At 37.8% G+C, this 22,414-nt stretch overlaps 2 protein-coding genes across 3 annotated transcripts in view; both read left to right on the forward strand.

Annotated features, from left to right (window-relative positions):
- The window catches only part of csgalnact1a (chondroitin sulfate N-acetylgalactosaminyltransferase 1a), a 36,551-nt gene extending 32,932 nt beyond the window's left edge, over positions 1-3,619 (forward strand). The window contains exon 8 of the mRNA XM_059358105.1: positions 966-3,619. Within this exon, the coding sequence (XP_059214088.1) occupies positions 966-1,255 (290 nt within the window). The 3' untranslated portion in view covers positions 1,256-3,619. The remainder of the gene's footprint in view (positions 1-965) is intronic.
- Positions 3,620-5,275: 1,656 nt separating this feature from the next.
- On the forward strand, positions 5,276-22,264 carry plpp1a (phospholipid phosphatase 1a). Of its 2 annotated transcripts, none has more exons than XM_059357275.1 (6): positions 5,276-6,498; positions 12,620-12,771; positions 15,881-16,161; positions 19,110-19,167; positions 20,063-20,239; positions 20,973-22,126. In XM_059357275.1, the coding sequence occupies exons 1-6, from the start codon at positions 6,441-6,443 to the stop codon at positions 21,090-21,092; spliced, it is 846 nt and encodes a 281-aa protein (XP_059213258.1). In that variant the 5' UTR covers positions 5,276-6,440; the 3' UTR covers positions 21,093-22,126. The 2 variants fall into 2 exon arrangements, with proteins under 2 accessions (XP_059213258.1, XP_059213257.1); XM_059357274.1 differs by lacking the exon at positions 12,620-12,771 and adding an exon at positions 10,904-11,058 and having other exon boundaries at positions 5,278-6,498; positions 20,973-22,264.
- The last annotated feature ends 150 nt before the right edge of the window (positions 22,265-22,414 follow it).

The following is a 22,414-nucleotide window of genomic DNA, read 5'->3' on the forward strand; positions in this document are numbered from 1 at the left end:
TTGACAAAAGTCTTTGCAAGCATGCAGGACTAGCCTACATCTATTTGAACAGGGTTTCTGCATATCCTTACAGTAAAATGTCCTAATTTATATGTCAGAATTTCATAAAATGTCTTTAAAAAAGTTGTATTTTTAGCTTTGGTAGATCTTACATTTTTGAGGTGATGCCTTGTTGCATATATCTCCCCACAAGATTCACTCGTTGTTAATTTAAAGATTGTCGTGACTCAGTCCAGCTGAGGTTCTCTGTAGATGCTTGTGACGCTCAGAGACTTTCAAACAGTTGGCTGCAGGCGTCCGTGTTTTCTAGAACAGATGCACTGGGACGCATTTAGATCGGAAGTCGGAAATATAAAGTCGGAATTATCGACTTCTGACTTGAAATGGATTGCAGCGTCAGTATGTTCTCCTAAATTATTGGAACTAATCCTTCAAAAGCAAACAATTCTGCAGAAACGATGACGCAGTGTGCTATTTAGGCCACAAGTTAATGCACATAAACAAATGAACAATTCATCTGTTGGGTTCAAGTTCCTGCCTTATCTCTGTTTAGCCCTGGAGCGTGAGTGTTAAACGGGAGACAGAGACAGACGGAATAATCAAAAATAAAACTGCAGAGAGACACAAAGTATGAGCTAAAGCAGACAGGGGTAGTTCAAACGTAAAGGTGCAGGTTTAAACATGCCTTTTTTGCAGCATCAGTCCAGAATGTCCTCACCGCCTCCTCATGAAACAACAAACCAGGCCGAGTGGAGGGAAAACTGATTATGATCACATACTGTAGACTCTAATCAGGATTTCTAATCAGCGTCCCTGTAAGAGGAAGTGCGCAGAAGACATAAATTAATAGAAATGTTTGCACATCAAAAGGTTTCAAAGCTGCATTTTACATAACAACACATCCCATGATGGTATAATAAAGTTTTATAATAAACTGAGTCCACTCTCTGCTTTTTAAACTCCAGGAGGTTTTGACATTGACATTAAAGGCTGGGGCGGCGAGGATGTCCACCTGTACAGGAAGTACCTCCACAGCCAGCTCCTGGTGGTCCGAGCGCCGTCACGAGGCTTGTTCCACCTGTGGCACGAGAAACACTGCGCTGACGAGCTCCCTCCGGACCAGTACCGCATGTGCATGCAGTCTAAGGCCATGAACGAGGCGTCGCACGGCCAGCTGGGGATGCTGTTCTTCAGGCACGAGATTGAGGCTCACCTCCGTAAACAGAAACAACAGCAAAACCCCAAGAAGACATGAAGACTTAGAGATGGTGGGATGATAATCACCGCAATGACTGCAATCAGTTGAAATGACACGGATGATCAACTGATCTGAACTCGATCCGATTTTACAGGATTAGTTCAACATTTTGGAAAATATGCATATTGGATTTCTTGCCGAAAGTTAGAAAAGAGGATGGATACAACTCTCATGTCTGGACATGAGAGTACATAATAAATCTAAAGCCATAAGGTGATAACATTTGCTCAGCATTGAGACTTGAAAAGCTGCCTACCTTAGACATTATATCTCTAAGCCATACAAAAAGAGAAGATTTATGGTGTGTTCATACCAGACGCGAAGCAAATTATTCCCGCACATGATGACATGCAAAGTCATTGCATTCACATGACACTAATAACGCAAATACCCAATTTTCGCCTCTTCACGACTTAAAAATGTTCAACTTAAGTGAGAAATTTTTGTGACGAAGTCTCGTGAAAGCCTATTTCACACTGAGATTCTTCTGGATAGCATAGGCCGAATTCCAATCAGAAAACAAGCGTTTAAAAGTTGTTTGCTTGTTGTCTTGCAGAGAGACCTGACAAAGCATGACTTTATACTTTTTACACATCAGCATTATGATGTTGTCATTTTCAAATACTTTTTATACGTTAATTGTGGTTAAGTCGCAGCAAAATCTGATTATTTTGCATTCAAACTCACGTGGAAGCTTCATACAGTCATCCAGACGCAGTGAAACTCATCAAGGTGTGTGCACCTTCAGATGATGTTATCAACCCACACACCATTGAATTAGGTTTCCAACATATTCGGGACTTTAGCAGCAATAGTGGTTCAGTCAGCTACAGTTGATGACAATTAGAAATTTAGTTGTTGCTTACACCAGAATGCCTTGTGCGAGTATTTACGCGTTGTGTCACGAAGTATCACGAGGCAAAAATTATATCTGGTGTGGATAGGAGCATAGAAAATGCAAATTTTGGCATAATGGGTGGTGTGAATTTGACTATTTCTTGAAAGTATGGTGAAGAAATAGAATGATATTGGAGTGAGCCATGCTGGTTGTTTCCCTCTGTTTCCAGTCTTTATGCTAAGCTAAGCTAACTGTCTCCTGGCTGTAGCTTCCTATTTATCAGTCAAATATAAAAGTTGTATCAATCCTTTCATCTAACATGCAGCAAGAGCGTGAATAGGTTAATTTCCCAGAATGTTAAACTACTCCTTCAATGGAAAATGTGAAGACTCCTTTATTTGCTGAGGAAACAGAGCACTTTGTTGCTCTGAAAAGGACAAAATACATTAAGATGAAATCACACTGCCTGGAGGATTCATCAGCACAACTGGAGTTGGACAGCAGACCTCCTGTCTCAAACATTCATTTTTAATTTAATGTTTCTTTGTTTTTTCCTCTGTAACTGCAGCAAGGCCATACAGAAAGAACACACAGCACCTAATAATAATAATAATAACCTACATTTGAAAGTGTTTCTGAATCGTGTGCCTTCTGTTAATAAAACCTGAACACGCGTCTGTTCAGGGCGGCCAGTGAGAAGTGAACATTGAAGTGTTTAGGTGTAGGGAAACAGCGCCACCTGGTGGACTGAAGGTGAGCAACATGTCGGTGGATGAAGGACTCATTTAAAGCCTACAATGGCCTTGTAAAACATACTATTTTTTATAAATTGTTCATTCTTTTATTTATGTTTGCTATTATTTTTGTAAATGCCATGATGGATAAGGATTGTTATTTTAGTATCATAGGTGGGCCATTCACAGCTATAATAAATGGTGCTGGGTTCAATGAATGATAGTACCTAAAGGTTTTTGCCAGCAAAATAATATTTTTTCTCAATAAGACTTCTAAATATGGGACATATGTTTTTATGCCCAAAATGTAACTTAAGACAAGTTTATTTTTTAAATGTTTCATTTAAGGAATAAAACCTAATGTAGACTAATTTGTGCTCTTTGTCCCATCCATGGACACGTAATGGATAAAGAAAAAGGAGTATTATGTGACAGTACACTGTTCTGACATAGACGATGACTTTGCAAGTCAGAATTAGACTTAAAACTTAATATTTTGGTTTCTGTCAATCAAAATACATGACATGTATTACTGAGCAGTGACAGAAACTGAAGACGTTGTAAGTTAAGAGATGTAACTGCCTTGATTGTTTCGGTATATGTGTTTTAATAGCTGTACTTTTGGTGGATGACCAAAGATGTGAAGAGAGGCACTTTTTGAAACATGTTTTCATTGTTTTTCATTTGAAACATTTATTGTAAAATAAATACATGGAATGACTTTGAAATGTAAATTTCAAGTTATTTTTTCACTTCATGTAAATGAGTTGAATAAAACATATTTGTGCATTGAAAATGTGTTATTAGGATTTGTCTGTTTATGCTGTGCCACAATGATCAAGGCTTTTCCAGTTTCAAGGTAGAATATAAGAAAAACTATTAGAAAATATTTAGAATTTTTATTTATTTATTTACGATTTTTGGCTGATGCTGAAAACATAGAAATACAACACTTACAAACAAGACAACTACATAATATTACATGTTTTTTAAAATATGACTAACAATATTTTCTTATAAACATTTTACTATGCATTTTCTTAGTCCACTTGTATATATTATACTCCAAATTCATAAGCATTTAATATCATAAAGTTGAATTTTCCAACAAATTCCTATACATAAAAAATCATTAAATTAAAGATACATTTTTTTAATTGTTTGTGTATTAAAATTATAATTGTTTTCTTTTTGGCAAGCCAATTATGATACAAGTTATAATACATAAATGAAATAACATAATGAAATAGAAAAGGCATAATCAGACAATAATTAAGAAAGACAAAATAGGAAATTGAAAAAAAATGAAATTGTGCAATAATTCAAGACAAGTGTTAAATATGACATTATTCTGCCTATTATTTATTTTTTACGATAACAGAGTTTCTTGAGGAGCTCATTTAATTTCTAAAGGGCTTTTTTATCGTAATTTTGAAGTTTTTCTAAAGCCTTTCTTAGTAATCTCACATTTTTCCTAATGGCTGTTAATTCATAAAGACACTGTTAATCACAAAGTCTTCACCTGTCAGTCAAGACAAACAGGACAAAGAAGTAAGAGAACAAAGGAAAAGATTCACTCAGGTTCTTTATCAGACTGTTAATGGTTGGTCCACTCACACAGGTGCTTTCAATCACTTTAATTAAACCTTCTGACAGCACAGTGTGGACGTGCTGACTCTTCTTGATTTTCAAAGTTTCAAGTTTATCTTAAAACAAAAGTAATTTAAATATATTTAGAATATGTCCTCCTGTTCATAATGGGCACACTAAAACATCCCTTTCATGTGCTTTTTTAATGTGAGTGATGGGAGACTAAACCCAGTCTTTCTTCTGTGTAAAATGTATTTAAAATATGTCCGAATAAGGGTTTAACAGTCTGAGCAATACAATTCTACAAAACACCACAAACTGCAGCCTCCACCATAAAGTTGGCTGTAAAGTTAAACGTAAAACCTCAACATTTTAATGTAGAAATAAAATATTCCATGTATGTACATTACACCCCTTATGAAAGTAAGATTGATTGCTGCATAAGACTGAGGTTGTTTTTGTGTATCTAATTAACTGGTGACTGAGTGTGTGTGTGTGTGTGTGTGTGTGTGTGTGTATATATATATATATATATATATATATATATATATACATATACATACATATATATATATATATATATATATATATATATATATACACATATATATATATATATATATATATATATAGACACGCAATCACACTCATCTCATATATATATACTTATATAATACTCAAGTTTTTGGACTAATATGTGTTTTATTTATCACATTTGCCAGAACATTTCTTGAGTAGTGTAACTGAACCTCCACAGCACCAGATGGCGTCAGTGAGCTAATAACAGTGTCAGTTGTGATGCCTGCTGCTGACCTGCTGACCTCTTTGACCCTGAAGTGCACATGTCATGGTAAGTTTGACCATCACATATAATTAAATATTACTGTACAGACAGTTCAGTGTATGTGAACATTATTACATTACATTACATTTCTTGTTGGATAAATAACCTTAAGGAGTAAGCTAACAAGTGCATTTTTGTCATTCCCATTGAGTCATTCAGTGCTTACTTACTTACTAAACTTACTTTAATTAAATGAATGGGACCTTGCTAAATCCTATAGCTCTACTCCAAATACTTTTTTAGTAATTGCTTTTGGAGCTAATTTGTAAAATAATATTTGGGATTCTTTTGTGTATTCTAAGTCTCAAATTTGCATTTAGGCTGCAACAGCAAAGTCCTCCATGTGACTTTGAATTTTAAAAAACAAAACAAAAAGTAATTATAGTAATTATAGTAATTAAAGCCAAGTGAAATAAAAACTAGATTACAAGTCGGATAAAAAGACAAAACAAGAATAGTAATGATAACAATATAATGCAATTAATTAAAGACAAGACTAAAAACTAGATAAAACTGATTAAAAAAATTAATATCAAAAGGAGATGCATCACTCACAAAAACAGAAAAAAAACGTGAAGGAAATACAGGCATTCAGTATATAAACAAGACATACAAAGAAAAAACATCTAAATCAGCGCTCAAATGAGGTTAAACTTCGTATTTTCCGATATTTGTGCCGGCACCTGAATGTAGCAGCAGGCCCTGCCGCCGAGGTCGCACTCGGCTCTTTCCGTATCCGCCAAACGGCTCGTGCTCCGATGGTTAAACACCTCAACAGTGGGGGCAGGTGTCCGTCCAGATGAACCGAAGAAGTTAGTTTTTATTTATTTATTACCAGCTTTTTAAAAACCCACCATGACAGTGGTGTGGAGTTATGGGCTCAGCTGCAGTATTTCACCGCCCACAAACAACAACAACAACAACAACAACACCACGAAGCTAACCTCCTGATATGTGCCGTCCTGCCGCGACCCGGGCGGTCTGTCGGTTCCGTACGAGGGCGTCGACGCTTTATTGTGTTTTAACATCGTTTACTACCGGTTTCTGATCTTCCCCTCGATCGGAAACAACCGCAGCAGCAGCAGCGACGTACCAAGGAGGGGCATCCATCCCCCTGGTGTTTATTACAGCACAGGACGAACCAGGGAGTCGAGTCCGAGACAGACAAGAGCAAACATGTTCGAGACCAGAGGAATCCCCTTTATCCTGCTCGACTTAGCCTGTCTCATCCTAGGTATGTACTTTAATGTGTTTTACACTGTTTGTTGTCGCTATTGTTGTTTTAAGCCGATTTGTGCTCTGATATAATCCTACAGTTGGGATATTTAACGGCTGCCGTCACGTGAAGGGAGTGGTGAATGTTCAGCTGCACGCGAGTGTTATTTACTGTTTTTATTTTAACCTTTAATGATAACTTGACTTAAACATTTGTACAAAATAAATATTTCGTCACACTGTTAAAATAAAAGAAATCATCTCCTCATGACGCCGGCCACCTATGGTAAAATCGCCTACATCTTCAGTTGATCAGCTCATGTGATTTTACCCCTTTAAGACAATGGCCTATGTCAAGTGTGTGACTTAAGCGGAATTATTATTTTTATTTATTTATTATTTAATTTTTTTTAACATGCCTTTGTGACTTAAGCAAGATATGGTAACACTTTATTTTGAAAGTGTGACATGACATTTTGATATAAGAGTGACATGAGTGTGTCATAAACATGACATGGGATGTGTCATGAACATTAATGACACTTTGAAGTAGCATTAATGCTCATGATACTTGTCATGTCATGTTTCTGACAGGCTAGTGTGACTCTTATGTAGACACCTTCAAAATAAAGTGTTACCATATCTTGCTTGAGTCACAAAGGCATGTTCAAAAAATTGCGTCATTTAAGTCATTTATTTCTCTTAAGTTACATACTTTACACACAGTGTTATTATTATGCCAATAGCCATCCTTTGTTACATCCTTTTTGAGTGAAATGATCAATAAATGTCATGTTACACTTTTGGTGAAATTTTTGTGTTTCCTGCAGAACTTGAAAAAATTAGTTAGGTGATTATTTTAACAGGGTGACGATATGCAGCCTTTAGTTGCTATAGTGTTTTTTACCTTTTTTGTTTCAATTTTATGTAAATATGTGCAACCTCTTAACGCCTTTTCAGTTGTTTCAGATGCTCCCAGGGATCTAATGGTTAATATTAATGCTGTTTTTTTAAAGGGTTCTAAAAAATCGGCAGCCAGGCAATAACCACATGATAGATAAATATAAAAAGAAAAAGAGATATGGCAAATTATGCCAATTGCTAGACAGATCACCAAATAATTGGTTATAATAATGTATGGTAGCTTTAATGAGACTGCATTAATGTAGAAAAACTTGGGGGATGATTTAGCAAATTTAGAGTTGTGTTTATGAAATTTACCAAGTATCAGACTGGGTAAAAAAGTGGGATTAAAGTTGCTTTAGTGTTTTTGCCTATTGTTCTTTAGTTCTTTTGTTTCCATTTTGTGCAAATTAGTGCAACCTCTAACGTCTTTTCAGCTGTTTCAGATGCTCATAGGCATCTAATGGTTAGTTATAATGCTGTTTGTTGTTTTTTTAAAGTAACTATTAAGAGTTATAAGAGCAGGCAATAACACAATTGAAGAACCACAAGAAAACCACAAAAAAGAAACACAAAACAACAAACCTGGACAGCAAATGAACATAATATAATGTATCATAATTGTTTTTAGTGGTACAAGCTCCAGAGACTGCAATAATGTAGAAAAACTTTTAAACAGGGGGATGATTTAACAAATTTAGATTTGAGCAAGTAAAATTTACCAAGCATCAGTCAGTGGGAATGGGTAGATAGATCTAGGTTAGACCTTGATTTTTTGAGCAGATGAAGTTGCAGTTGTATTTTAGCCACATGCTACACACTGCAGAAACTACAAAGTGTTAGCTTTCAAATGAAGCCTCATACATGTATTTTGGCCTCACAGTTAATTTGCAATTAGATATTATTTTCCAAATCATGTAGCCCTATTTTCCATCGTTGAAAGCTCTAGTCACTGTATTTTGGCCATAGTCAAATTTTAAATCTATATATATGCATGTCTATAAACAGATTTTTACTAATTGAAACCAAACATGTGGCATTTCTAACATTGATTCAACACGTTACTTTGAAACGATGGATATAAATGGCATGCCTATCTCACAGGCTAATGTTTTAAAGCAATCAGCTAAGTTTCCTGGTTCATGTAACCACATTTCCCCCTCAGACGGTCTAAATTCGTTACATGGGAGAGCACCTACTGTATACTCATCAGGCCTGAAACTGAATTCATTGTTCCAGTAGTTCTTACATCTGTTTCAAATGTTAAACATTATCTGAAAGTGTGTTGACACATAGATTGAATTTTCTTAGTTTTTCCCCGTCTGAAAGTGACCTTAAACCATTCTGTAGATGCTCAAAGGGCTGTAAAGTTTCAGTTTTGCAGTGGAGGCTTAAATGCTTTTAAAATCTTATTATGAATGATTGATACGTCATACACACCATGACTCATACAGTAGTGTCTTCCCTTGCACTGCACAGTATATGTTAACATTACTTATTTGCTTGTTTGATGTGATAAATATCCCCTCCAGACATGTTTTAAATATATTCAAATATTGTTAGTTTTGTAAACATCGGAGGCTACAGAAATCCTTTATATTACACAGTTTGGTGCAGTAACAAGCTGGTGCAATAACAATGTTATTACCAAACTATTAGATTACAAATAAATGTCTGCAGTAGTCTCTTTCCCAACTGAGTGTTTTTCACAGAGTCATGCCTGGCTGCAAGTGATTAAACATGCACATACATGTAGCAAGGTTGGCCTTCTTTGCTTGATAAACGTCAGAACAGAACAGAACAGAAAGAGGTTTGCTTACACAGCTGATTTAATTTGTTATTTAACACAGTTACTGAGCAGGCAGCCAATGTCTCTTCATGTATTTATGTTAAACTATTCACATTTTTCTCTGTCAGTGTGTTTGTGTTGGGAAGTGTTTTAGTTGCACAGTATGAGAACAAGTTAAAGTGTAACACGGCTGCTTTGCTGCAGTCATAAAGTGACTTGAGGGTCCTGACGTTGCCCCCGACTCTCTGGCATTTCCAGCTGTTGTAGCCGATCAAGTTAGGATGGCACAGCTGACGGTGTCAACAGCTGCAAAAATGGCAGACAGAACAGAGTTACCAGACTGAATTAAAGGGTAGTTTATAAAATGTTTATGTATCTTCATGTGTTCTGTGGATGTGGCTCAATTATGTGCATTACTGTTTGTTTTTTCTTGTGCTTGAGTAGACAAAAAATGTATTTTCCCTGCTACACAATGGGCAGAACAGTCCAAGCAACCATAGATATGACATCACCGTACATTCAGACTTTGACCTGTCCTCACCTATTACCATAATCTATTATCTTTATGATATTTAACTGCAGGGAGTGCTTAGCCTTAGTCCTCCCAACTGAAAAACTGCACAAAGATAACATGTTTTGGTGTGAAGTCGCTGCTGTCAAGTGTGACGATGCATAATGTTGCAGAGTATCTGACTGAGCACAGTAATGCACATTTTGAAGCCCAGGGTTAAAGGATGTGACTGGCATATTTTTCTCATTGTCAACAAATACTGTGAAAAGTCTACATCATTCTAACATGTCTTGTCTGTGTAGCTGGATGTAGCTTATTTTTATGTGCAATTGTCATCCAAATACTATTTTAAAAAAAAGAAATTAGCTGCACTTTTGCACTGGCTGGCATGTTTCATTACAAAAAACAGCGATGAGTTGATCCAACCTTCATGTCATGTCATTGTACTGTACATGCTCAATACGGAACCAAATTCATGGCTGAAAATTTACCAAATAAATGCACTATTTACTATTTTGAGTACTATTAGTGCACAACAGGTTAAGGAAATCACAATAAAATTAAAATATATCTTATATCTGTTTTTTAAATATTTACATCTTCAGTAAAGTTCAGTCTTACTGTACGTCTGTATTGGCCTACCTGAAAAACTTCTCTTAGTTTCAAACAAATTCTCTTTTACTTTGGATTTGTTCGAACTTGATTTTGACAAAAAAATTAAAGGCCCGACCCTAATGTCCATGACCACTTCTGTTGTGTCAGTGAGGCACTTGTTGGCAGTTGAGTATTTTCTGACATATTTTATGCCATAGAATAAAACATGAAAATCTTTAAGCATGTTTCAGCCAAGTGCAAAAATGCAAATAAAATTCCTGGTTTCAGGACTAATTCCTGCAGCATGCTATTGAAAGACAGACACATTAATGATTTGGTCTTTTCATTGAATTTTGTGTAAATAGGAGAATATATAATAAAGACAGCCGTATCCTTTAACTGCACATTTTTGGGGTCCTCATTTCTGTCACTTAGATTTAATTTGACTCATATTTTTGCACTTTTGCAGTTTGTGATGACGCTAACGATCATCCTCTAATGTCAAAAATTAACTTTTATCTGACAGATTTGAAAACCTGAAAAACACTTTGTTTCATCACTTTCTCTGCGGTGCATTTTCCTCTCACCTCCCCCAGTGGTAACTCCTCCCGCTCTCTTCGTCCACAGGGGGTCTGCCTCTGGCAGCCTTTAACCTGGGTAAGATCCGCCCTTATCAGAGGGGCTTTTTCTGTAACGACGAGAGCATCAAGTACCCTTTTCACCACAGCACAGTCACCTCCACAGTGCTCTACACTGTGGGCTTCACCCTGCCCATTAGCTGTGTAAGTAGGAAACACTCCCCGACCTTTTTAATGGCAAATATGTTGACTTGTCAACCGCAGGTGTAACCAATAACTATAATGCATTCCAAGGTGTGCCAGGGCTTTGGCTGTGTGATCCAAGCAGGTTAATTGGCACACCTACATGGAAAGCAGCCATTATTATTGTTAACTATAATTGTGCTTTTCCTGCAATGGCAAGTCAAAAATATTTGCTGTGAAAAAGCTATGTTGGGACCGATACACATTTAAAAACACATTTCCAGAGCCTAAATTTGAGATAATTATTCATTAGCTTTTAACAATGGCACAGCTACCTGCTATTGAAACCAGATATGCACAGGATGTTTAATTTAGTTAGTTCTGCCACTGTGTCTCATGCTAGTGTGAAGCCTGTGACATTATGAGGCATTCACAAACATCAACTGTAACAGGTGTGTATCAAAAGCAAAGGAGGATGTCCACTTAAAACAAGTTTATGGTGATTTTAATCATCCTGCCGGTCAATTATTATTTCTAATGAACAATCCAACCCCTAAACATTTGAACCAGCCAAACACACAAACTCTAAACCAAAGATTAATTTAGCTATATCTATAATTTCTAATTCAATTCAACATAAAGAATGACAAAAACGGTTCTCGCTCATAACCACATAATACGTTAAACAAAGTATTAAATGGATAGATAACTCATGTATCCATAAAAAAACACGAAAGCAAAAAAAAGCTGGTTAAAATGATAGCCCTCTTAAAGAATATGATTTAGTTAAATGTTTATCTTTCGGGTGAACTTTTTATCCCTGTCGTGCAGCAGCTGTGCAGGCTGCGTGCTGCGTCTCTCTGCTCCTTAAAATAGCTGGAATGCTCTTCTGGAAGCGAGCGATTGTTTTTCTGAGAAAGACAGATGAGAGAACGTGATGCTGCTGTCGTGTGTGTGTGTGTGTGTGTGTGTGCTTCTGCTTTCTGTTTGTTCTTTGTGGTATCAGTGATGTATCTCTTCCATCTTTTGTCTGCCGTCTTTAATCTAACATGAGTCATAACGACACCAATGTGTAATACTTTTATTGTCGTCTAATATTTAACAACTCAGTTCAGTGTCTGCCAAAGGAGGGTGGGAGAGAATATGTGGAATTATGAGAGTCGTTATTAAGTGATATAAAGAAGAAGTATTGAGAGGAAGTGAATGTGAATGTGTGTATTGAGAGGAAGTGAATGTAACGGACAGGTGAGGCTCCAGTTTCCTGTCACTCGCTGTGGGTTCGTTGCCAGGAGTTCAACCATAAGAACTGAAGCCCATCTAGAAACACAATTCCTGACGTCTCACTCTCTGGGCTCAATAACCTTCAGAAATGTCACATTTGTGCTCTTATGTTTGACTTTTCTCTTAACATTAACTCCTTATCAACTGTCTTTGCCGTGCCAACACTTTTAACCACTAATATTTGCATGCTAAAGTTTCAGAAAGTTGGCGAGGACTTTCCCAAATAGTCCGAGGTGCACTGACATGTTCTTGTAATTAGTATTTTTTTCTTTTGTTTTTTCTCTCATTGCTTCCCTGCTAGCTGGACTCCCATTTCTAATACTCGAAGTGCAAGACAAAACTTTTCACCGAGGCTTTTTCTGTAATGATGATACAATCAAGTACCCCTATAAAGAAGACACAATTTCCCCTCAGTTGTTGGGAGGTGTCATGATTCCTGTCACAATACTCACTGTAAGTCCACCTGGTTTGTTTTCTGCTCACGATTCTCCTTTGTACCCGTATTTTACTTCTTCTGACTGCTTTATACACTTTTCTCTTGATGCATGTTTGCTGCTAAATACATTATTCTGTAATAATGTATGTGAGTTTTTAATTGCTTGCCATAGCCACCACTACTATTAACCTTTAGTTAAAATGCTAACTGCATGTTGTGGAAAAGCTGTTACTTTTGAGGATGAAACAGAAATCCTGAGGCAAACCTTTATTTTGAAATTCAACAGCCCTCAAATTCAGCAGCCGATGTAGAAAGAGAGTAAATGTGACAGATGTGAAACTCTTCACAGGCAGTGACCTCGGTCAGTTGATGCCGAATGGGACTGAAAAAATGTGACGGCACTTCAGTACATAAACAGCGAAAATATTCTTTTACTTTTAAGAGTTTTACAAAAACACCTCTACGCAGCAGGTTTTATCTTACAAAAGAATTTAAAAACTTTCCATTTCACAAAAAACTTTAGCTGCAGTGAATGAGGTTAAATTAGCTCTTCAAAAAACAGACAACTTTAATCTTTAGAGACCAGGAGTTCTTCATTTCTTTTCTTTTTTAAAAGATTTTTAAAAACAGCAGGGCGATGACAATAAGTGCCTATCAACAGCTTTTTCATGTGAGATGAATGTAAGCCCTCTGGGCATTTTTCTGTTACAAAACAAGCACCTTCACATGCGAATGAAACACGGCAGGAATTCATGAGTCAATCTTGTGATGCGTCATAAAGAATGAACACGTACGTCCTTTTACTATGAGATCTAATTATTTAAACTCTTAAACCCAAGAAACAATGTATTATTTTAAGTGGACATCATCCTGTAACTATTACATTTTCAACATTGACTACCATCTGTTTGTCAGGGGAGAGTTTTGATATGGAGATTGTATTTAAAGGAATAGTTCAACATTTTGGGAAATAAGATTTGTTTTCTTGCCGCGCTTTGGATTAGAAGATCCATCATCACTCTCATATCTTCAAGTTAAATATGATGCTACAGCCAGGGAATGATTAGCTTAGCTCTGTTTAAAGGTTAATAAATCTGCCTACCAGCTAACCTACCTAAAGCTTATTAATTCAAATGTTGTATCTTTGTTTCTGTAATCTGTACAAAAACTGAAGAGATGCTGGTAGGCTGTTTAGGGGAGCCTTAGCAAAATTATATATTGTGATTATTTCTTTTTAATCTAATTTTAGAGCACACAACTCCTGCACACTGTCCTCTTAACTTGAGAGAGAAATTCAATATTGACATTTCGGTGCTGTGGAGAGGACAGTGTGTGCGGGAGTTTGTTGTTCAAAATTGTCAACCTCAGGTCTTCTCATACGCACCTGTTGACCTACATGTTTGAAAAAACTTTACACCTCGAAATTTAAATTTAGAAAAACTGCCATAGCATAAAGAACCCACCACCACATACATAAAATATAGAGTTTAAAACAACAAACTTACTTACTTATTTATGCAATAACAGTTGCATTTATCAATGTCCCAGTAATCTTCAACATAATCACTTTTTGTTCAATCTGTCTGTAAATTAGGGGTGTCAGTTCAATTCTAAATCAGATATTGATCAAAATAAGCTTTCAATTACAATTACCCAAAACAGAAAAATTTGACCATATGACTTCATTGTGGTACATTCCAAAAATGATATCGCACTTGATACCATGTAGCTGACTACTTTTTTTTAATGAAGAATTTAAAAATATTTATGACAGCAGTCGGGGCATCAAAACGATGATCTGTGGACTTGATAGTCTTACAATATGCAGTTTTGTCAGTGCGGACAAAACAAACATTTAATTGAATTCTGACCTTAGAATTTGAATCGTGTCACCCCTAAACATAGACTGTATATAAATAATGGACGTAGTCACCGTGATGTCACCCATTGGTGTGTGGACTGCCCGTTGGAAGCCTCGAGTTCAGCGCTGTACACGTCGCCATCTTGTTTCCGATACACGGAGCAGACCATATTTGGACTGTGGAGGAGCGAGAGGGATCTGACGACACTGACTACAGCCTCTCTACACCTCAACCTGACTGAGAGAAGCCGCTGCTAATTCATCTTAGCATTAATTGGAGCATTAACTGGGATGTTAGTTTTGGCTAGCAAAAAACAAAAACAAAATGTTCGTTACTTACCTCAGAAAACTGAGCAGCGACTCCTTGGAGTGTCTGTTAGTCCAACCAAATGCTGAACAACGTTCAAATAAACAGTGAAAATACAGTGTGAAAGGGTCAAAGTTATGAGACCAAATCGGTAAACGTCCTCTTTTCTATCTATATAACGTTATATATACCTTTATTGACTCGTTGCAATGGATATGCATTTCTCTGCTTCTCTCCTGATGACGGTTCGCCTTGTCAGTGACCTGTCAATCAAAGGTAGCCACGCCCCAAATCATACGATTCTTTATCTTCTATTTTCTTCTAAATGGGGCCATTATTAGAACTATTGACATCAAATTGTCTTGAAGATGATTTTTTTACTAGCGATTGAGACCATAGTGTTGTCCTGAAAAGTTTTTCTGAGGTAATAAATCAAGTCAGAAGTTTTCAAATTTTGCACTGAAATGAATGGGCAGATTTTTTCTGCAGCCAAACTTAGCACCCCCTACTGGAATTTTCGGTAGATTGCAGGCTTAAGGCACTTCCTGGTTGTCCTCCATGCTCAGACACGGAGATAGCCGCCTGCCCCTAAACTATTAATTGCAAACAGATACACTGTGTCTGAGAATCAAAACAATATCACAAACCTGATATTGAGATCGTCGAGTGAATCAGTATTTTCTTACACTCTTCACAAGGGTATTGTCCTTCTCATCTAACTCTCGGCAAGAAAGCAAATATGCATATCCCAAAAGCTTAAACTTTTCTTTTAAATGCTATCACACAAAATTGGTGTAACAGCTGATTTTAAAAAAATGAAACTCATTATTTTAGACCCAGTTAGTGATGTTGAGATTAGAGATTTTTGCAGGCTCTGATGTTTCCTTTCAGTTGCATGTTTTCTTTTTATTTGTGTCTCTGTACAAACCTAACTCTGTATCTTTCCCCCCCGTTACAGATGATCTTTGGCGAATGCCTTTCAGTTTACCTAAAGCGCATCAAATCCAAGTCCTCTTTCGGCAGCTATGTTTCCTGTGTTTACAAAGCCGTCGGTACCTTCCTCTTTGGTGCCGCGATGAGCCAGTCTCTCACCGACATAGCCAAGTACTCGATTGGCCGGCTCAGGCCGCACTTCCTCGATGTGTGCAAACCTGATTGGAAACTCATCAACTGCTCAACAGGGGTTTATATCGAAAACTTCAGCTGCGAAGGAGACGAAAGATTGAGCAATGAGGGCAGGTATGTACGGCTTTATGATCCTTTATGATAATGCATTAATTCTTTTAGTCATTTTTAACAGTATTTCTGGTTCCAGCCTCTCAAATGTGAAGATTTAATTCCTTTCTTTGTCATATATGATTGTAAACTCAATATTTTCATGGTTTGGAATCTCACTATTGTATTTATTTACTATTTATATATAGTAACAATTCAGATGTGATGATTAATGCTTACAAAGCCATATGCGCCTTGTAATGAATTGCAGGCCTCGATGAATGAATGAATGAATGAATGAATGAAGGAATTGGCTCACTGAGTTGTGAAATTAGCTCCTCATTTAAATGTGTAGCAGTCTGGGTTTTTGTTTTGTTGCTAAAGAGATTAACAAAATCTGACAAAAAGCTCTAAACGTCTGTGCTCTCCATTGTTTTGTAATATGCTTGTGGTGTAGGTACAAAGAGCAAAGGTTAAATGTGTCCCTGAACAACCAATAAATACTAGGAAATAGCAGAACTATTATGGCATTCCCTTGTGCAGTTGTGCAACAATTTAGTGAATATCACACACAGATGATGCAAGTGTAAGTCATTTTTAGCTTTAAGAGATGTAGTTGGAACCATTTGCACTACACGAGACCAGAAGGCTTGAGTAATATCACAGGAATGTAAAGCTTGTTTTGGTTTAAGGTCTGTATCCCTTATCAGCTCAGAGCAGGAGGAAGTATAGAGGGAGGAGAGGATATCCACTTCTCATTCTGAAAAAAGGCACGGCTACAGAGAGCAGCAGTAATTATAGAAGCAGAGGCCTAAATAGTGACATCAGCTGTCCTGATTTTATCATCTTTAAGAAGGGTTTATTAACAGGCTCAGAGGCACTTTCTACTCTATACAGTTCTACTTTACTTTATTGTAAAGTAGGTTGTTCTGGCTATAAGTAAGTGTATGTTTTCTGGCTCTCGAACAGTTTCCCTCAGCTAAATGCCTCTCCTCTAGTGTTTCTACTGTGCATTTAGCAGGGTGTGGTGCACCGTTGTTGATATTTCCTGGAGCCCCATCACTGCTCTGCAGCTTGATTATTTAATGTAGCATAATGAGATGAACTATATCAGCAGGCCAAAAGAAGGATCCAGTGATTCGAGGCAGATATCCAGGGTTTTTAAGATAAATGGCAGACCACATTGTATTTCTAGCTCCTATGAGCTAGATTTGAGGTGGCCTGCTAGTCATTAATAGAGATAATAAGCAGCAGGAGGCGAGAAAGTAGCCCAGGCAGCCTGCTGAGGGTCATCTTACTGTAATCTGATTCTACCTCGGCTTAGTTTAACCTCCTAGGAGAGAGGAGGCTGCCGTCTGAGCTGTCTGTTTGCATTTTAGAGTTAAAGTTGGCCCAACTGTAGGTGAAAAATATTACTTGTAAGGATCATTTTCATCCTGATGAATATCAAATGCATAAAATAAGTGGAGCTCTCACAGGGTTTGACCATCCTGCAGTTTTAACGTGATGCCACAGTGGATGTATAGAGGTCGTCATTATTATTTAATTTGCCGGTTGGGTTTTCTTACCAAGGTGTTTGATCCGCATGCATCGTCCACTAATGAACACTGTTGGTGCCAAACAGTTACTTGAGTAACTGATTAACTTAAATTAAACCATCAAAAAATTACTTGTAACAAATTCCAGAGACTTTTTGCTTAAATATCTTATACAAAGAAATCCTCTATCATTAGCTGAAACTTCACAAACTGATCAATGAAGATGAGATCAACTTTATTGAGCCCACTTTGAGTAAAAGTTATGAGTAGAATGGATTTCAGCTAAATTGCTGGATCCAGTTAGCCTGGGTATACCCAGACTGCCTTGCGCGCTCGAATTTAATTTCGAACTGCGGCGGAGTCTGGAAACCAGGAAGGATTCTTAGCCCTGTATTAGGGATCCAATCACAGAGCGGGGAGGGACGGCAAGACGATGACGCGTACTACTCGGCACTTGGAAGCTTGTAGTTTTCCGGATCCAACATGGCTGCTGCAGACGCGAAACTCTCTTTAGCTGTAGATGGTGTTTTAAATAGTTTAGAGCGAAAGTTGAAAGGCGAAAGGTCTCTCGGCGGCTCCGCTGAGATCACCGGCGTTATGGTAGCGGGGCTATTAGCGTCACTAGCGGCTATTAGTGCCGCTAGCGGCTATTAGCGACGCTAGCGGTTAATAGTTAATAGCCGCTAGCGGCTAATAGCCCCGCTACCGCGGGCAGCGGAGCCGCCGAGAGGCCCGCAGCACTTGTTTATTGCCCATAAAATCAGTGGATGTGTGTGGCTGAATGACATGAGGGGGAATAAAGCGTGAAAATAAATAATCTTGCAGAAAGCGAGAACTGGAGAAGCAAAGCAGCAAGCAACACTCTCTCACAGACATACACACAACAAACATCCATTTCTGTTGCTCTACTACGTCATCTGGTATAACTGATCTGATTGGCTAAGAGCTACCTACAGACGCTTTTGATAGACATTCTAAGCGCCCAATAAACGGCTCTGGAGGATCGTAAACCACACCTCCTCTACGGAAAAATACATTGCTCGTTGCCAGACTAGCCCTCATTTGAGAATAGTCTGGTGTTAGCCAGGCTAGGATCCAGTTGGATTTTTTTAAATGGTGTGTGTAGAGAATTTTCTCCAGAAAAAGAGGAACTTCAATGATAATACAGTTGAAATATTTCATCCTCTGGGGAACAACCAAAATGTGTGTGTGCGTGTGTGTGAGAGAGACTAAGGCCGGAGGGCAGGCTGTTTCACATAACTCGGCATCACTATCAGGAGTCACTTCACGCAAACATCGACTCCACCCATAACGGGGAGTTCCAATGGAAATTATATTTAATTAACAGGATGTGTCAGTGTCTTATAACTTGTTTTTTTAATTAATGAAGCACATAGCAGAGTGTTGAGCCATGCTTTTGTCTTTCTGTTGCAGGCTGTCCTTCTACTCCGGCCACTCCTCTTTCTCCATGTACTGCATGCTGTTCCTGGCTGTAAGTACCTGAACCGTCAAGTTTTTATAGCCAGAATTCAGTTAGCCTAACTTATCATAAAGACTGGAACCATGTGAACCGTTTACACTTTTTTTGTGCAGATTAAACAAACAAGATCCAATGTGTTAAGTGAGCATTATAGCTGAGAGCTTTACTTTATGACAGTTATGATCGTCGCTGTTCGGCGGCAGCATCTTTGAATACCCTCTGTTGTTTGTTCAGAGCTGATTTTATTGCCTGCCCTGATAAATTTTATAGGCTGCTGATTCATTCAACACCAGCAGCTATAAATAGACACAGGGACAAAGTCCTGGCACCAACATAAAGCTCCCTCTCCCTCTGCATGAAGTGGACGTTGAAGTATGAGAAACAGCAGCTGACATTTAAACACTGACCTTACAAACCCTGGGAGTGCTTTCCTTTTCTTCCCACAATTACACGACGATAGTTTGCATCATGAACTGTTGCAGGAAGAGAAACATAACTTGTTTGCCATTGATTTGAAAAAAGAAAATTTGTTTTTAGTTCGAACAGGATTTTTGAGTTACTGCCACAATGGAACATGACGCTCAGCTAACGAGATTCTTCCATGATAACTCATCGTGCTCCAGAGGTGGTGTGGTATTTAATTATCAGATTAGATTGTCAGAATAAAGAGTCCAAGGTCGAGGTTATGAAAGGTCAGTTTGATAAAGCCATATGTGGTGTGCAGGAAACATTGAAGAGGAAGTAAATAACACAATTAAGAAGGACAAAAATCCTAAAACATTTTTATTCCAGTTCCTTGTCACAATGGATGTCTTCGTTGGAAAGACACTGAGTCATCTTCCTGCCTGTCTGAAAGGAACATTGAGTACTCCAATCCAATAATCCATGTGCCCTTTGCGTCCCTCAGCTCTACCTGCAGGCTCGGCTCCAGGCTGAATGGGCGAGGCTGCTGCGACCCACAATCCAGTTTTTCTTGATTGCTGCCTCAGTGTACACAGGACTGTCGAGAGTGTCTGATTATAAACATCACTGGAGCGATGTGCTGACTGGACTCCTGCAGGGAGCCCTCATGGCCATCCTGGTGGTAAGTGATGTGACTTTAAAGGAAAAGCTGTTTTAGTGCCTTTGGTGCACAAGCCATGCTCCCACTCCCACATGTAGCTATAAATGGATGTTGAAAAAAACACCTTTAAACGCCCCTTTTCATGTCGCCTTTTTTTTTTTTAAAAACAAATTACACATTGACTATTTCTGACATATTATAGTATGCCATTTTTTCCCCGTTTTTCGGACAAAGTATCATATGGTATTTTTGGACAGAATATACTCTTACTATGATCAACATAGTATTCTAAAGGGTTTTAGGCATTTTTGGACAAAAACACAGTTTGACCATTTTTAAACTTTTTTTTTTAACAAAATATACTAAGACCCTTTTACGCCATGACATTTTTAGGCAAACTACACTCATTTAATACTACACTATTGCCTAAAAACACTTTAGAACAGTACAATTATCGGGGTATTTTGGACGTACTGGTACATTTATAAACAATCTACAAATTATAGTATGACCTTTTTTGAACATTCTATAATTGTGTTTTTGTTTTAAAATTTCATGGTATACTTTTCTATGACATTGACAGTCATGCTAATCATCTTCGTATGTAACTTCATTTAAGAGAGCGTAGTTACTAAAATTAGAAACTTTCCCTCTAAATTTCCAATTGCTCTTGAAAGATGCTTTTTTAAAACAAAGCAAAGATGTAAATAATTAAGCTTTACTATCCCTTTCATTTTTTTTGTGTGTTTTGCAGGTCTTTTTCGTGTCTGACTTTTTCAAGCCACGCGAAGATGTCCGTAAAGAGCCCGACATCCCACACACAACCCTGCAGGAGACCCCAACAAATGGAAACCACTTTGAGAGTCCCAACTAAGCTAAACCAAGAGGTGGAGTAGGACACCTCTATTCTGTCCAAACGCACAGCTCTCTAGCCTTTAATCTTACACAAATTCTCATCCAATACCCTGCATGGATACACAGTCGATGACCATGCATCCCAGAAGAAATTTTTGGAAGCTACACCTCCGGCCTGTTCAGATAATAAGACGTTTTTTCAGGCCATCTTGTCCATCAATTCTGCATCTGGAAGGAAAGCGGTGTCCACACCTTGCAGATACAGGTTCGGGTCTAGAGATTCTGCAAGACCGGAACCATTTTTAGCATGTATCCATCTACTGAGCTGGTGGGAACTCTTTACTGCACGTGCCCACTAAAGGGTCTGACCACTGCTGTGAGAGAGAGAGGAGGGTTGGAAACCTGTGAATGTAACCTTTGCTTTGTGCTTTTACTGATCTGGAGTCGGTCCGCTCCAGGATCTGATCTAGGGTCAGTTTCAGCTGGACTCATGCACCCTGAGAGACTGCTGAGTCTCATCACTTTGCTGCCTTAGGTCCAGTATAATTTAAAAGGGCTAATTATAAGAGGAATGTTGCTTCTCGAGGCTAGAGCGTGCTAGAGGCTAAAGCTGACCCTAGATCAGAGGATGGTGCTGCGGACTCCAGGTCGCTGCTGTCTCACTCTCCAACTGTCTAATCTCATAATCGAGGAGGAAGCTCGATTTGCATCATGTTTGGTTAGAGAGCTGGAGAGTGGACGGTCAGTTTTAAGTCCCGTGCTGCCTTTGCTGGACTGCTGCTATCACAGCTCCTTGTGTATCTAAGAACTAATATAAACAAGTGAACAATGTACTTTTGTATAATCTGTATGTAAAACAACAAATCACCATACAGACTTTTATTGAAAAAAATATGTACAAATGTCTAAAATAAGAAAAAAAGCCATTTTACTTATTAACATGAACAGAATTTAACATGTTTGTATTATGTCATGAGCCGTCATATAAATGAAAGCATGACTCTACTTTCTCAGCCAGATATGTCGAAATAATGTCATTATGAACCACTTTGCTGATGTAAACAAAAATAAAAGCATGAATGTTCAATGTATTCTGTCCACACAGACATATTCACATAATGCATCTCACTGTAGATAAGCCAACAGTACAATGGGGTTTCTGTATTATGCAGCCAAGCAGAATAGGTTTGAGAGCAAAATTAACAACACTGAGTAAAATTTAAATGTATTGCTACAAATTTAAAGAATTGTTTGCAAACCAAAACTTCAGAATTTGCCTTGATACACTTAATTGCAGTGAGCAAGGGTTTGCTCCCAAACCTGTCCTTTATTTTTGGCATA

The sequence above is a fragment of the Centropristis striata genome, chromosome 19 (genome assembly GCF_030273125.1).
Source record: "Centropristis striata isolate RG_2023a ecotype Rhode Island chromosome 19, C.striata_1.0, whole genome shotgun sequence".
Lineage (NCBI taxonomy): Eukaryota > Metazoa > Chordata > Actinopteri > Perciformes > Serranidae > Centropristis > Centropristis striata.

Coding starts and splice junctions, on each gene's coding strand:
- plpp1a (XM_059357274.1), top strand. CDS start 6,441: ATGTTCGAGACCAGAGGAATCCCCTTTATCCTGCTCGACTTAGCCTGT. Junction 11,059..15,880: donor TCACCCTGCCCATTAGCTGT/GTAAGTAGGAAA, acceptor CCCCCGTTACAG/ATGATCTTTGGCGAATGCCT. Junction 20,240..20,972: donor CCCTCATGGCCATCCTGGTG/GTAAGTGATGTG, acceptor TGTGTTTTGCAG/GTCTTTTTCGTGTCTGACTT.